A 14630-nucleotide genomic window follows, 5' to 3' on the forward strand; every position below is an offset into this window, starting at 1 on the left:
TAACCTGCAAACTGGATGTTATGTACTGAAGTTCTCACCCTGGGCCAGCAGGGGGATACTGTAGATAGTTTTCACTCAGGTCCACATTTGCAAATAAGGAACTGAAAGTGACGTTCAGTGATTGGATAGTTACAGAAAGTTGTTACTGTTGCCATGCAGTTGAGCTCTATATAAGCAGGCTGGCTGAATCCTTCAGTTCGGTTCTGTTCTGGGTCTGTGAATAAACAAGAGCTGTCTGAAGAATCGCTGTGTCGTCTGATATGTTCACCCACAACTTAACACTGGACAAGGCAAGGAAGAAACCAGAGGAAAGCAACTCGGCTGTGCTAAATTAACAGCTTGACAATTCTCTTTTTTTTTTTTATAATATTTTTTATTACGTTTCTTTCCAAATTTTATACATTACAAACAAATAAGGAGTTTACAAGAAACCATTTTTTTTTTTTTAACAAAAATCCCAACTTGGACTTCCCCACCCCTTCCGATTCTGCGTTCTTTATATTAACAATGTCAGCAATTTGTTACCTTATGTCATACCTTATTGTAACTTTTACATGTTATGTATCTATATTCAATGTATTATGTCACAATTTTTATACCTTTAAAATAAACGTAACATGTTCAATTTCATATTATCTCCTTTTCTCTTTTATCACTTAGTTTACTATTTACTTAATCATAATTGCTAAAGCGTATCATTTCCAAATCATGCACCGTCTTAAGATTCATACAGTTTGTAATACTTTTGCAAGTAGTCTTTAAACTTTTTCCAGTCCACCTCAATTGTTTCTACATCCAAATCTCGGATTCTGCCGGTCAGTTCAGCTATCTCCATGTAGTCCATCAACTGCATCTGCCATTCCTCCAGCGTGGGTAAATCTTGTGTCTTCCAGTTCTTTGCGATGAGTATTCTTGCTGCTGTACTAGCATACATAAACAAAGTTCTGTCCTTCTTTAACACTTTCTGGTCTACCATGCCCAACAGGAAGGCCTCTGGTTTCTTGGGAAAGGTATACCTAAATACCTTTTTCAACTCATTGTAAATCATTTCCCAGAAAGCCTTAACCTTTGGGCATGTCCACCAGAGGTGAAAGAAAGTCCCCTCTGCTTCCTTACACTTCCAACATTTATTGTCAGACAGGTGATGTATCTTAGCTAACTTGACTGGGGTCATGTACCACCGGTATATCATTTTCATAATGTTTTCCTTCAAGGCCGTACTGGCCGTGAATTTCATTCCGGTGTTCCATAACCTTTCCCAGTCTTCAAACATAATGTTGTGTCCAACATCCTGTGCCCATTTAATCATAGCAGATTTAACTGTCTCATCCTGTAAATTCCACATAAGCAGCAAGTTATACATTCTAGATAACAGCTTTGTCTTTGGTTCTAACAATTCTGTCTCTAGTTTCGACTTTTCCACCTGGAAACCAACTTTTTTGTCCATTTTGAAAACCTCTTGAATTTGAGCATAATGTAGCCAATCTCGCACCTTATTTTTTAGTTTGTCCTGGCTCTGCAACTTCCAATTGTCTCCAATTTTTTCAGTCAATTCCCAATATTTCGGCCAATAGGCCTCCATATTGGGTCTTTTTCGGGCCTTGGCCTCCACTGGTGATAGCCACCTCGGAGTTTTACTCTCTAGTAAGTCTTTATATTTCATCCAGACTGCGAAAATTGCTTTTCTGACAATGTGGCTTTTAAACAATTTATGTGCTTTAACCTTGTCGTACCATAGGTATGCGTGCCATCCAAAAGCATTATTAAAACCTTCCAGATCTAGGACATCGGTGTTTTCCAACAAAAACCAATCTTTCAGCCAGCAGAAGGCTGCAGCTTCATAATACAACCTCAAGTCCGGCAGGGCAAACCCCCCTCTTTCTTTCGAATCTGTTAATATTTTAAACTTTATTCGGGGCTTTTTGCCCTGCCAGATAAATCTAGATATATCCTTCTGCCATTTTCCAAAGCAATCCACTCTGTCCACGATCTGTAAGGTTTGAAACAAAAATAACATTTTCGGCAACACATTCATTTTTATAGCTGCAATTCTTCCCAACAAGGAAAGTTTCAATCTTGACCAAATTTCTAAATCCTTTTTAACTTCCAACCAACATTTCTCATAATTATCCTTAAATAAATTCAAATTCTTGGAGGACAAATAGATCCCAAGGTATTTCACTTTTTTAACCACATTCAGTTCTGTTTCTCTCTGAAACCCCTCTGTTTCTGTAATTGTTAAATTTTTGGTCAGAACCTTAGTTTTTTGTTTATTCAACCTAAATCCCGCCACCCGACCAAATTCAGATATAAGTTCGAGAACTCTTTTTGTACTGGATTCTGGCTCCTGCAGTGTCAAAACTAGGTCATCTGCAAAAGCTTTCAGTTTATATTGTTTCACTCCGACCTCTATCCCTTGTACCAACCGGTCCTCTCTGATCATATTCAATAGCACCTCCAGGACTGAAATAAATAACAGAGGGGATAGAGGGCACCCTTGTCGTGTCCCTTTTTCAATTTTAAATTCCTCCGTCACCACATTGTTCACTATTAATTTAGCTTTTTGTTCTGAATAGATTGCATGTAATCCATTCTCAAACCCCCGTCCCACTCCCATCCCTTCCAAGTTCTTCTTCATAAACATCCAAGATATGTTGTCAAATGCTTTCTCCGCATCAATAAAGATTAACACCGCCCTTGTGTTCCTGTTAGTCTGCAAAAGTTCTAAAATGTCAATGATGTTTCTAGTGTTCTCATATAAATGTCTACCAGGGAGAAAGCCAGCTTGGTCTTTATGAATTACTTCATTTAAGACTTTTTTAAGTCTATTTGCCAAAATGTCTGCAAATATTTTGTAATCCACATTTAGGAGTGAGATGGGACGGTAGTTTTTAAGCTGAGTCTTTTCAGATTCTGACTTAGGTATCAATGTGATGAAGGCTTCTTTCCACGTTTCTGGTGCCCTCTTCCCATCCATAATCTGGTTACATACCTCCAACAAAGGTTGTATCAAATAGTCCTTCAGAACCTTGTAATATTTGGAGGTAAGTCCATCCGGGCCTGGAGATTTGCCTAGTTGCATATTCTGAATGGCACCTTCAATTTCCTGTGAGGTTATTGTAGAGTTCAAGATTGATCTTTTATCTTGAGTTATTTTTGATAGTCCATTTATCTTTAAAAATTGATCTATCTCTGATTCTTTCTGGGGCCCCTGTGCATACAGTTCTTTGAAGTATCTGTGGAAGCACCTCCTAATTTCTTCTGGTTTCTGTACGATCCTTCCATCAATCTCTAGATTTGTTATCGTGTTTAGCTTTTGTCTTTTTTTCAGCTGCCAAGCTAGCAGCTTTCCACATTTATTTGCTGATTCAAAAGATCTTTGCTTCATCTGTTTTATTTTCCATTCAATCTCCTGATTAATCAATTTTGAGTATTCTGCTTGGTGGAATTTAATTTCTCTCAGCACCTCCTTGGACTTTGGTTTGGTTCTCAGTTTTTTTTCTCCTTGGTGTATTTTCTCCAATATTTTGTCCTTCTTTCCGTTCCAGAGTTTTTTCTTGATTGAATTCTGTTGTATCAGAAACCCTCTCATAAGAGCTTTGCTTGCGTCCCAGATCGTTCTTTTTTCAACTGTAGTATTCAGATTTATCTCAAAATAGTCCTTTAATGTTTTTTGGGCCTTTTTCACAATCTCTTGATCTCTTAGTAGTGTGTCATTCATTCTCCATCTGAAGGAACCGGGTTGAGTTAATCTAAGTTCTATTTTCAAGGCGTTGTGGTCGGAGCATGTTTTTGGGCAGATTTCCACCTTTTTAGTCTTGGGTGCCAGCCCCCTGGAGGTCCAGATTTGGTCGATCCTTGACCAAGACAGGTGGGCCTCAGAGAAAAAAGTTCCTTCTTTACCTAGGGGGTTCTTTGTCCTCCATATGTCGATCAAATCCAGATTGTCAGTCAGTTCGAAAAAAGTTTTGGGCAGTCTGCCGTCTGATGTTAAGTTTTGGTTGTAAGACTTATCCATATGTGTAGACACCACTCTATTCATATCTCCCATCATTATGATGTTAGCATAATCCAGATAGTCCAGCAACGTCTCATGCAGCTTCTTGAAAAATTCTGATTTCCCGTCATTTGGGGCATAAATTCCTAATATCAATATTTTTTCTCCTTGGGTTTGAATTTCAATTGCCAAAATTCTTCCTTGTTCATCCTTAAATAGAAATTTGGGTATCAGGCTCTCCTTAGCGTAGATCACCACTCCTCTTTTCTTTACTTTGTCAGACGAAATAAATTCTTGGCCTAATCTTTTATTTACCAAAACCTTCCTGTGGAGCCTGGTCACATGGGTTTCTTGTAGGCAAATAATGTCCAATTGTTCTTTCTTCAATATGTGAAATAACCTCCTTCTTTTCTCCGGGGAATTTCCGCCATTTATATTCCAACTGAGTAGCCGCAGAACAGCTTGACAATTCTCAGTCAGCACTGTAACCTGTGCACTGCACTGAAAGCAAAAACAAAATGAAGGTCCAATCAGATTGAGACACTCAAGTCCCATTGGGTTCATTACAAGAGATCTATGCATGTTCATTTGGTAGAAACATAGAATTGTTCATTCCACTGTCGAACAGCTCTTACTGTCAAGAAAGTTCTTCCTGATGTTTAGTCTTCATTCTTGTAAAACTTAAATCCGTTGGTTCAGGTCCTACGCTCCAGGGCAGGAAAAAACAACTTGCGCCATCTTCCATGTGACAGACAGCCCTTGAGATATTTGAAGATGGCTATCATCTCTCCTCTCCTCTCCACCAGGCTAAACATACCCTATCCGTCATAAGGCTTGGTTTTCATATTAAGAGTCACACTATATGTTACAGCAAGTTCAAATATTAAACTGGTGATGCACTATCAGTGTTTTCAGATCTGAAAAGGACGGCTATGTATTAAAGCACACACATGGTGTACACCCGGTGTTTATGTTTTCCTAAAATTGATAATAAGGGTTTCGGACCTGCTCACTTGGAACCCTCCTACCCCTTTGCCCTTAGCTTACATCTGACCAACCCCCTCCACCTTTTAATACGCTCCCACCTCTCCCCCCACCCACCTAAACACACAGCTCACAGCACCCTTCCCCTCTTGCCCCACCCCTTTTATTTATTTATTAATTAAAGCTTTTATTTACACTTTTCAAGTATATACATTTCATCAGTTTTACAATCAATTCAACATTTCAAAGTTTGACTTCCTCCCCTCTTTCTGTGGTTCCTTAAATTTATTTTTTAATATCTTCTGCATAAAGGTAAAGGTACCCCTGCCCGTACGGGCCAGTCGTGACCGACTCTGGGGTTGCATGCTCATCTCGCTTAAGAGGCCGGGAGCCAGCGCTGTCCGAAGGCACTTCCGGGTCACGTGGCCAGCGTGACGAAGCTGCTCTGGCGAGCCAGCACCAGCGCAGCACACGGAAACGCCGTTTACCTTCCCGCTATAAAGCGGTACCTATTTATCTACTTGCACTTGGGGGTGCTTTCGAACTGCTAGGTGGGCAGGAGCAGGGACCGAACAACGGGAGCTCACCCCACCGCGGGGATTCGAACCACCGACCATACGATCGGCAAGTCCTAGGCACTGAGGTTTTACCCACAGCGCCACCCGCGTCCAATATCTTCTGCATATCCAAGTTCATTTAATTTTTGCTCATTTAATCACCTACTTTAAATATATACTCTTACGAAACTGCAAGCTATTACAGTAACCCTGCCCATGTTTTTATCTGTTTGCAATTTATCTGTAAACATTCCATAAACCATTTTCATCCTTTTATAAAAAGTTCTGGTTATCTTGATTTCTTATTCCTCCGGGTAAGTTTCGCCATTCCTGCATATTCCATAAGTTTTTGTATCCATTCTTCCTTCGCTGGGACTTCTGCTTCTTTCTCCTTTTGGGCAAGTAGCATTCTTGCTGCTGTAGTAGCAGACATAAATAATTTCCTATACAATTTAGGTACAGTCATACCTCGGGTTGAATACGCTTCGAGTTAAGCACGTTCGAGTTGCGCTCCGCGGCAACCCGGAAGTAATGGAGCGCATTACTTCCGGGTTTCGCCGCTTGCGCATGCGCAGACGCTCAAAATGACGTCACGTGCATGCACAGTAGCGACGAAAGGCGACGCGCACGCGCGCAGACGTGCCGTCGCTAAATACGTTTGCTTCTGGATGCGAACGGGGCTCCGGAACGGATCCCATTCGCATCTAGAGGTACCACTGTAGTTCTGTCCCTATAATTCCCAAAAAGAAAAGCTTCTGGGTTGTTGATTCGTTTTACTAGTTATTTTGAACATCCTTTTCAATCTTGCCCCACCCATAGCTGTCAACTTTTCCCTTTTCTTGCGAGGAATCCTATTCGGAATAAGGGAATTTCCCTTAAAAAAAGGGAAACGTTGATGGCTATGGCCCCACGCCTTTTAAAGGAGAGGGAGGCGCTCCATCCAGCTGTTTGCTTGCTAAACCGCTGCGCGAAGCGTCTCCTCGCTCTGCGCCAGCGCGCGCCTTGCTGCAAGCGGCGCATCCGCGCATCTCCGTCGGAAGTGCAAAGCGCGGCGGCATTTTGCATTTCTCCGTATATATCCGGGAAGGAGGGGCTTCTTCCTTCCTTCCTTCCTTCCTTCCTTCCTTCCTTCCTGGCCGGCTTGGTCCTCCTTCCGCCATGCCCAAAGTGGTGTCCCGCTCCTTGGCTTGCTCGGATACGCGCGACCGCGAGGAGTACGGCGAGGGCGAGAAGCCCCTGCACGTCTACTACTGCCTGTGCGGGCAGATGGTGCTGGTGCTGGACTGCGCGCTGGAGAAGCTGCCCCTGAGGCCCCGGGACCGCGCGCGCGTGATCGACGCCGCCAAGCACGTCTACAAGCTCTGCAACACCCAGGACGAGCCCGAGGGCGCCTATCTCCGCCGGGACGGAGGCGGCGTCGAGCGGCAGTGCCGGAAGAAGTGCGCGCGGTGCGGGCTGCTCCTCTTCTACCGGCACCAGCCCGACGGCGCGCCCGCCACCTTCGTGGTCGACGGCGCCCTGGTCCAGTTCGGGCAGGGCTGGGCCCAGAAGCAGCTGCAGCTGCAGCAGCAGCAGCAGCCTCCTCCTCCCGAGAAAGTGATGGTGACCCGTCGGACGAAGGACATGGGCAAGTGCGGCTCGGTCACCGTCTCCACCGTCGACGAGGAGGAGGAGGAGATCCAAGCCAAGGAAGTGGCCGAGTCGTACGCGCAGAACGCGCGCCTGATCCAGAAGCAGCTGCGCAGGGAGGGCGCTTGCAAGAGGCGGCTGCAGGAAGAGGCCGAGCTGGGAAGCAAGAAGGCCAAAGGGAAAGGCACTCTGATCGACAAGCAGTTCAAATAAGAAACGTCCAGAAAGAGGGATGCGTCGATGCTTGGGGGGGAAAGGGTGGGGGCACACCACCAGGGGCGTAGCCAAGGGGGGCTGTAAATCAATACAAATCTGAGGTTCTGCCCCCCCCCAACAAAAATCATGGACCCCACGCCTGTGTCTTTATTATTCAAATCCTCTTAGGGATGTTGCCTTTCACTCTGGGGAGGGTTGTGTGCACCATGTGCCTTCTGAAACATTTTCCAGTATTATTATTATTATTATTATTATTATTATTATTATTATTATTATTTTGCATTTCTAGGAAGCACCGCAGCCTTAATTTCCTAGCAAAAGCAAAGCAACCTTCTCCCAAGGGCGAGCAGAGAGGCGTTAGTCTGCCTCTGTTGTGCTGAGTTACGTTTTTGTTTTTGTATCTTCAGGTGTATATAGAAATTACCGTGTTACTGGCAATATGTCAAGTTTGTATTGATGGAGTTAGAAGCAAAATGTACAGAAAAATAGATCTTTAATAAGTTATTTTCATGTGGTGTGTCATTTCCAGCCCATCCCCATCGCCTTTGGCAAGAAGTTAAATTTCTTTGTTACACGTGCGCCCCACGTTTGCTTTGGAAGATGGGAGAGGGTTATTCTGGGGCTCCAAAGCAGTATTCCATCGAGATACTAAAAGCCTAACTACAGGTGGCGTTAAATGTGACTCAGCATCTTACATACAGGTTTTAAAAAATTAATGGTGAGGGGATCTAACCTTTTCTTCAAATGATATTTGCTCATGGGCCCGGGGACAGGGCAGCCCCTCTTCATCCAAATAAAATAAAAAGTGATTGAAGGAGTGGAATATAAAAGTAAGTTGCATCTAATTCATAGAGTATTCGGAAAAAGGATCCATCAAGACAACTGGATTTTCCTCAATGGTAGAGAATATTGTACAGCAGTTCAAATGGTCCAAAAAGTACACAAATTGCACACATAACCGCCCCAGAGATTTAACAAAGTAAGTTTGGGTGGGTCATTACAATATCACTTTTGCATAGGTTAGGGATCTTCCCTATAAGATTGGTGTTGTTCCAGAATTCTCCACTGCTGTGCAATGCTATATAGGTGCAATTTTTTATGAGCATTCCCTTATACCTGTGGATACTAGTTTATTTATTTTTTAAGTGGATACTAGTTTATAAGGTTTAGATAGCCATTAATCATTCTACTTATTTGCCTATGTTTTTTTCCGTCATTACGAAAAGTTCATGTGTGTTGCTGCCACATTGAATACATGAATGTTGGAAATTCGTAAGATGGCTGTAATTCACCTCCATATAATTTCCTGCGTGGAAAGATGGATTTTCTGGTTTAGAAAATCGTTCTTTAAAAAAACTTTACAGGTTGTAAAGTAAACCCAGTATAAAATCTGTGTTTGAGCCAATGCATATTGACATCTCAAGCCTATGGATGCACCATGAAGCTTCTGAGTTTTGCCCCCTCCCCGCTCTGCCCCCCATGAAATGATGAGAGTGGCTACCTCCCCCCCCCCTTTAATAGTACATAGAGCTAAAGGAAGAAGTTGGAAGAGTGATGTTCCTTCCCATTTCTCCTTTCACTTCTGTGTGCTTTCCAAGGCTGAGATTAATTAATACAACTGGATTTTACACAGATCCCTTGGAAAAAAACTAAATCTCTGTGCTGCAGTTTTTTCTGTCTCTATTGGGAGGGGAAAGGACCATAAATGACCAGAGGTGGTTGCATCCACACAGCACTCTCTTAAAAACCCCAAATGGGTCCACAGGCCTAAAAGGTGAGCAATCACTGAACTCTGAGATTGCAGCCTCAAGTTTTCTCTTCCACATTCTACCTGGTCAAGCAGATTCTGTAGGTCTGAACAGCAGCCATGGGGGGTGGGGACTACAATGTGTGCAAGGCAGGGAACCCTGGATCTACCACCGTACCACCTTAAAAGAGTATTGTGTATACACAAGCACAGCGGCTGCCTAAATATTTTGGTTCCCCTTCAAAGAAACGTCTCTGGGGTGTTGCCACTGGTCTGTAGCTGTGTCCAGCTGTCTAGTTGCTGATATTACTTGCTGTTCCCCCATCAGTTATCTTGACTTTTACCAGCCGGCTGCCAGAGCTCTGGTGTGTTTCGCATCACATGGACGGCTTGTCGGCCTGCCAATTAGGCTTTTCATCCCTGTGCTGTCTGTTGAGTTCCCCCCACTTTGAGTCGGCCTGATTTAGGACATCTAGGCGTTCTACTTATGGGATTGCTTTCCTTTACAAAAGAAAACTGGGCAGCTTTTGGGAGTTCCTGCGCCGGGTGCTACAGAGCAATAATCAGGGAGTGTTTGGGGGTCAAATCAGGCCTACTGTCGATCTCTCCTTAAACTGCTGGACAGAAGAGGAAGCTGCCGGCCATCCAAACCAGGCTACTAAGCTGTGTATAGATCAGGGGTCAGCAAACTTTTTCATCAGGAGGCTGGTCCACTGTCCCTCAGACATTGGGGTGGGGCAGACTATATTTTGAAAAATATAAATACCCTGCAAGCCGGTCCCGCAGCTGCGTCCAGACCTGGAGGAGGAACGCACTCTGCACGCGCGCAGGAGCGCGTCTAGGCGGCATCCACTCACTGGCATTGTTGACAAGAAGCAGCCACTCCATTGGCCTGTCCTCACAGAACTCCTAGGCGGTGTGCAACATGCACTGCGGGTCGTCGTCCGAGGCCAGGTCGGCGGGCAGGCCACGCATGTGGAGCGCTGGGCAGGTGGCACACAGCTTGCCCTCCAGCTGCTCCAGTGTGGCCACCAAGCGCACCACCAGCAGCAGGTGCGCCAAGCTCTGCCTGAAGCCCTGCGACGCGCCCATCACAATGCCCATGGCGCGGCCCAGACCCACCTCCTGGCCTCTCCGTCCATGGCTGTGCCGGGTTTACCTCAGCGCACAGGTGGCAAGGCTTCAGATTGGCTGCAGGAACTTCCTGCAGCCAATCCGAAGCTGCGCCAGTGTCGCCGCCCGCCCAGAAGCCGTGCCAGCATCGCGGAAGTCAGTCCCCACGCGGCAAGGCATCCGCAGTGGATGGGGACTGACCGAGCAGCTGCAGGGTCTGCGGGCCAGATTTACAAGCCTGGGGGGCCGCATCCAACCCCCAGGCCTTAGTTTGCCGACCCCTGGTATAGATGATTTAAAGCACACGCGATGCACATTCTTCCCTCAAAAGGAATTCTGTTTAGGTTTGCTGGAAATTAAACTATCATATCCAGAATTCTTTGAGGGAAAGTGTGTGCTTTGAACTTGAATCAAGTGATCCTGGAGAGCCAATCCCATGTTCCTGCCTGCTGGTGATAAGATACTTTGAGAACTTCAAAACTGGAATAGACAAATAAATCTCAGTGTGTATTTGCCATGAGAGCTGAATGGACCCTCCATGTATAGAGGAAGTTTGCTCAATGCCGGGGACAAACGAGTAGAATACACAGTGTGCCTCATTTATGAAAACCTTTGGCCTTCTAGATTTTGCTGAACTCCTGTCAGATCTAGAAAGCATGGGCAATGGCCATGGATTATGGGAGCTGTGGTTCAGCATCTCTGTGCCCATTTTCTACACATTTTCTCTCACACGCACACACACGTACACAAAGCGTTCCCTTCTCTCTTCACCATATACTGCACCACTGATGTAAATGCCCTGGGTTTGATGCAGACACACAAAAGCATTTTAGTCTAAGTCAGGCAGAATTAGAACAACCTAAGAGACTTTTAGTTCCTCTGGACCATTTGTACTGTTTGGTTTGACGGGCCTACTCCCTGGCAGTCCAATTTCCTGTGCTTTCCTCAGCATTGTTTAGAGTATTTACCCATTTTTTCCTCAACTCTGGGGCCTCTTGGAGGTCAAGCTATTCCAGCTTCCTTATCACAGCAATGTTAACTCATTAGCCTTTCCTCTAATGACTTTTCACCATTGGAATGTGGGGAGGGAGATGTTCATCTTTGAAGCATCGAGCTTTAACATCTCCTTAAGAAATCCTCACGATTAGCAGGCGTGTGTGTTATGAGAAAGATATGGAAACAACACGGAGGAGGGAATGGCTGGCTATTGCTGTTTTGGTAGATATATTTGGCTATGTCCTCAAAGAAAGTGACCAGGACACAAAGAACCGCACAACTTGTTCTGTACATACAAGCACACAATGGGCATGTGTGTTTCAGATTGTATTGCTCCACCAACAGCCTTCTGCATCACAGAAGAACGCTAAGAGTACTGCTGAATCACATTCACACCAAGGCCTGGGGGCAGCAAGCCCTGCTTTGGGTAATAATAATAATAATAATATTTTATTTATACCCCGCCCTCCCCAGCCAAGGCCGGGCTCAGGGCGGCTAACAAGCAATAATAAAAATAAGTTGAATGAATACAACTTAAAAACAAAATTAAAATACAACATTAAAATATTGAAACATTAAAATATTAAAATGTAGCCTCATCGCAGGAGGAGAAAGGAAAAAGAAAGAGGGGGAGGGAATCAAATTGGCTCCAAGCCAAAGGCCAGGCGGAACAACTCTGTCTTACAGGCCCTGCGGAAAGAAATCAGATCCTGCAGGGCCCTGGTCTCATGAGGCAGAGCGTTCCACCAGGCCGGAGCCAGTGTTGAGAAGGCCCTGGCTGTGGTTGAAGCCAATCTAACTTCCTTAGGGCCTGGGACCACTAGGCTATTTACGGACCTTGAGGCTCTCCGTGGGGCATACCGGGAGAGGCGGTCCCGTAGGTACGAGGCTCCTAGGCCGTGAAGGGTAGGGATCAAAGCGCAGCTGATCCCATCAAGGATTGAACCTGCAACCTTGGCATTATCAGCACCAGGCTTTAACGAACTGAGCTATCTGGGAAGCACTATAAGCTTTAAGTCAAAGGAAGCATGAGCTAGTACAATATGCTGCTTTTTTATGCTGGATCGCTGGATGGTTTCTTTGGGGAACCAAAATGATGTCCTCTTCCACCAGCTCCATGGCAGACGTTTATCCTGAAACATTGTTTTCTGTTCATGGAACTCAGCTTACAGCACACATGGCATGATTGATCACATCTTCACTGAAGGTCATCTCCTTCAGTTCTCCCGGTTATCCTCACAGCAACACTAGGCCGAGACAGAAACTTGCCTTGCTCAATGTCACCCAGTGTGTGTTACGGAACTCTTCATCCCAAATCCATCAAGTCTACCTACTAGGTCACACTCTCCAGCAATCACCCTTGTGTAAGAATAATAAATACTTTTGGAACACCCCAAGGGCAGAGTGCAAATTTTGTATGTTAAAAAGTCCTAACGTTTGTGGAGGCATGTCAAGGTTGTTTCTAAGGGAGAATTAATCACAGGGGCCAGAGAGATTTGGATTAGAAAATAGTAAGGGAAATCAAGGCTTCGGCCCCTTGTGTATACAGAGAAGCATGTTCTCAATTTGCAACTCTATTTAATGAGCCTTAGGGGCAGCATGAGGATGGCAGAAGTTCACACACTTGAGGTGTTCTTGAGATCTTGGTTCCCAGTCCAGCTCTCTGTGCATGCAACTGCTAGCCGCCCTAGATGCAGTCATGTATCGTATCACAGAAGAGGAGTTTGGATTTGATATCCCGCTTTACCACTACCCGAAGGAGTCCCAAAGCGGCTAACATTCTCCTTTCCCTTCCTCCCCCACAACAAACACTCTGTGAGGTGAGTGAGGCTGAGAGACTTCAAAGAAGTGTGACTGGCCCAAGGTCACTCAGAAGCTGTACATGGAGGAGCGGAGAGGCGAACCCAGTTCCCCAGATTACGAATCTACTGCTCTTAACCACTACACCACACTGACATCTAGGGAATTCCATGGAGCCGGAACAAGCACTCACACGCACCATTGGAAGCAGGCCTTTGCACAGATTGGGACAGCTATGTTTAGAGGATGCTAATGAAGTTATCATCAGTTGCAGAATATTTTTGTTTACAAAGCATTTTCAATCTGAGAGTCTATCTACTCACTGAGATCTTCAGCAAATGGTTCTCCATGAGGAGCTTCCATTCCGGAGAAACAGCTCAGGAATATCGCAGGGTTTTTGTTGTTTTGCCAGGCCTCATATATGCCTGTGAGAAAGTTTTCCATAATCGGAAAACCCATCTTGCTTCCTGGCACCCTAATTATGGCAGAACCTGGCAACTTCTGGGATTATTAGTTTGTGTTACGCTGATGGCCTCTGGACTAACAGAGTAGCCCCAGAGAATTGTAAAGTTGGAAGGGATCCCAGAGGGTCATCTAGTCCAACTCCCTGCAATGCAGGAATCACAGATAAATAATCCCTGACAGGTGGCCACCCAACATCTGTTTAAAAGCCTCCAGTGAATACAGAAATTAGGTATTGCTGTATTGGAAAACTCTCACCCTAGGGAAAAAACCCCAAAGGGAAGGTACAATCCAGATAAATTTAAGAATACTTAAGTACAATTAAAATCAGAAGGCCTTGCCCAGACACAATTAAGGGCTTAGTTCCTTTACAAGTTCCTTTACAGGTTTTAAGGAAGCTTAACTTTCCCTGGATTGCACATTTTGAGCAACTGGGGGAAAAGATAACAGATTTATTGGGGGCTATGACTTAAGCTGATTAGGGTCACAGAGCACACCTGAACAGGTTAGTCATAAGAAAATCCCACTCTTTTCAAGGAGCCTTACTCCTAAAGGGTGTTTAGAATTTCACACTTAGGTGTAGGATTGCTCAGTAAGGTACAGATACTCTCTCACACTGTCTAGAGTGCACACAAATGGCTCTGTGGATGGAGTGTGAGAGTGCATTATAAAACCAAAGGGAGGCGATAACCAGTCACAGCTGGATTACTCAGGGCAGCCTTTGCCAATCTGGTGTCCTTCAGATGTTCTGGATTCCCAACTCCCATTAGTTCCTGCCAGCACAGCACTTAGGGACTCACTCTTGCACCATTTTTGTCTGAAGAGAGACACATCTTAGAGAAATGATGAGGAGCTCTAATACACTTGAGGTGCAATCCAGGCCAGGAGTGAGGAACCTCTGGCTTCCCTCCAGACATTGTTGAACTTCAGCCACAGATTGGCCAATAGTTAGGGATGTTGGGAGTTCAAATCCAGCAACATCTGAAGAGTAGCCACAGGTTCCCCACCTCTGAGCAGGTAGTTATGAATTTGTAAGTTTCAGTGTGAGCATTAAGCATCTCCCACTGACTGCAGTTTTTATCAGCTAAGAAGAAGACAACCCACTGAGGGGAATACATCACACACAACA

At 44.9% G+C, this 14630-nt stretch overlaps 1 protein-coding gene across 1 annotated transcript; it reads left to right on the plus strand.

Moving 5' to 3' along the window:
- Positions 1 to 6513: 6513 nt before the first annotated feature.
- Positions 6514 to 7887, plus strand: LOC128405414 (STING ER exit protein-like). The gene has a single exon (XM_053372001.1). It carries the CDS (start codon positions 6697 to 6699, stop codon positions 7378 to 7380), a length of 684 nt encoding a protein of 227 aa, XP_053227976.1. The 5' UTR covers positions 6514 to 6696; the 3' UTR covers positions 7381 to 7887.
- Positions 7888 to 14630: the final 6743 nt, after the last annotated feature.

This window comes from Podarcis raffonei, chromosome 17 (assembly GCF_027172205.1).
Source record: "Podarcis raffonei isolate rPodRaf1 chromosome 17, rPodRaf1.pri, whole genome shotgun sequence".
NCBI lineage: Eukaryota > Metazoa > Chordata > Lepidosauria > Squamata > Lacertidae > Podarcis > Podarcis raffonei.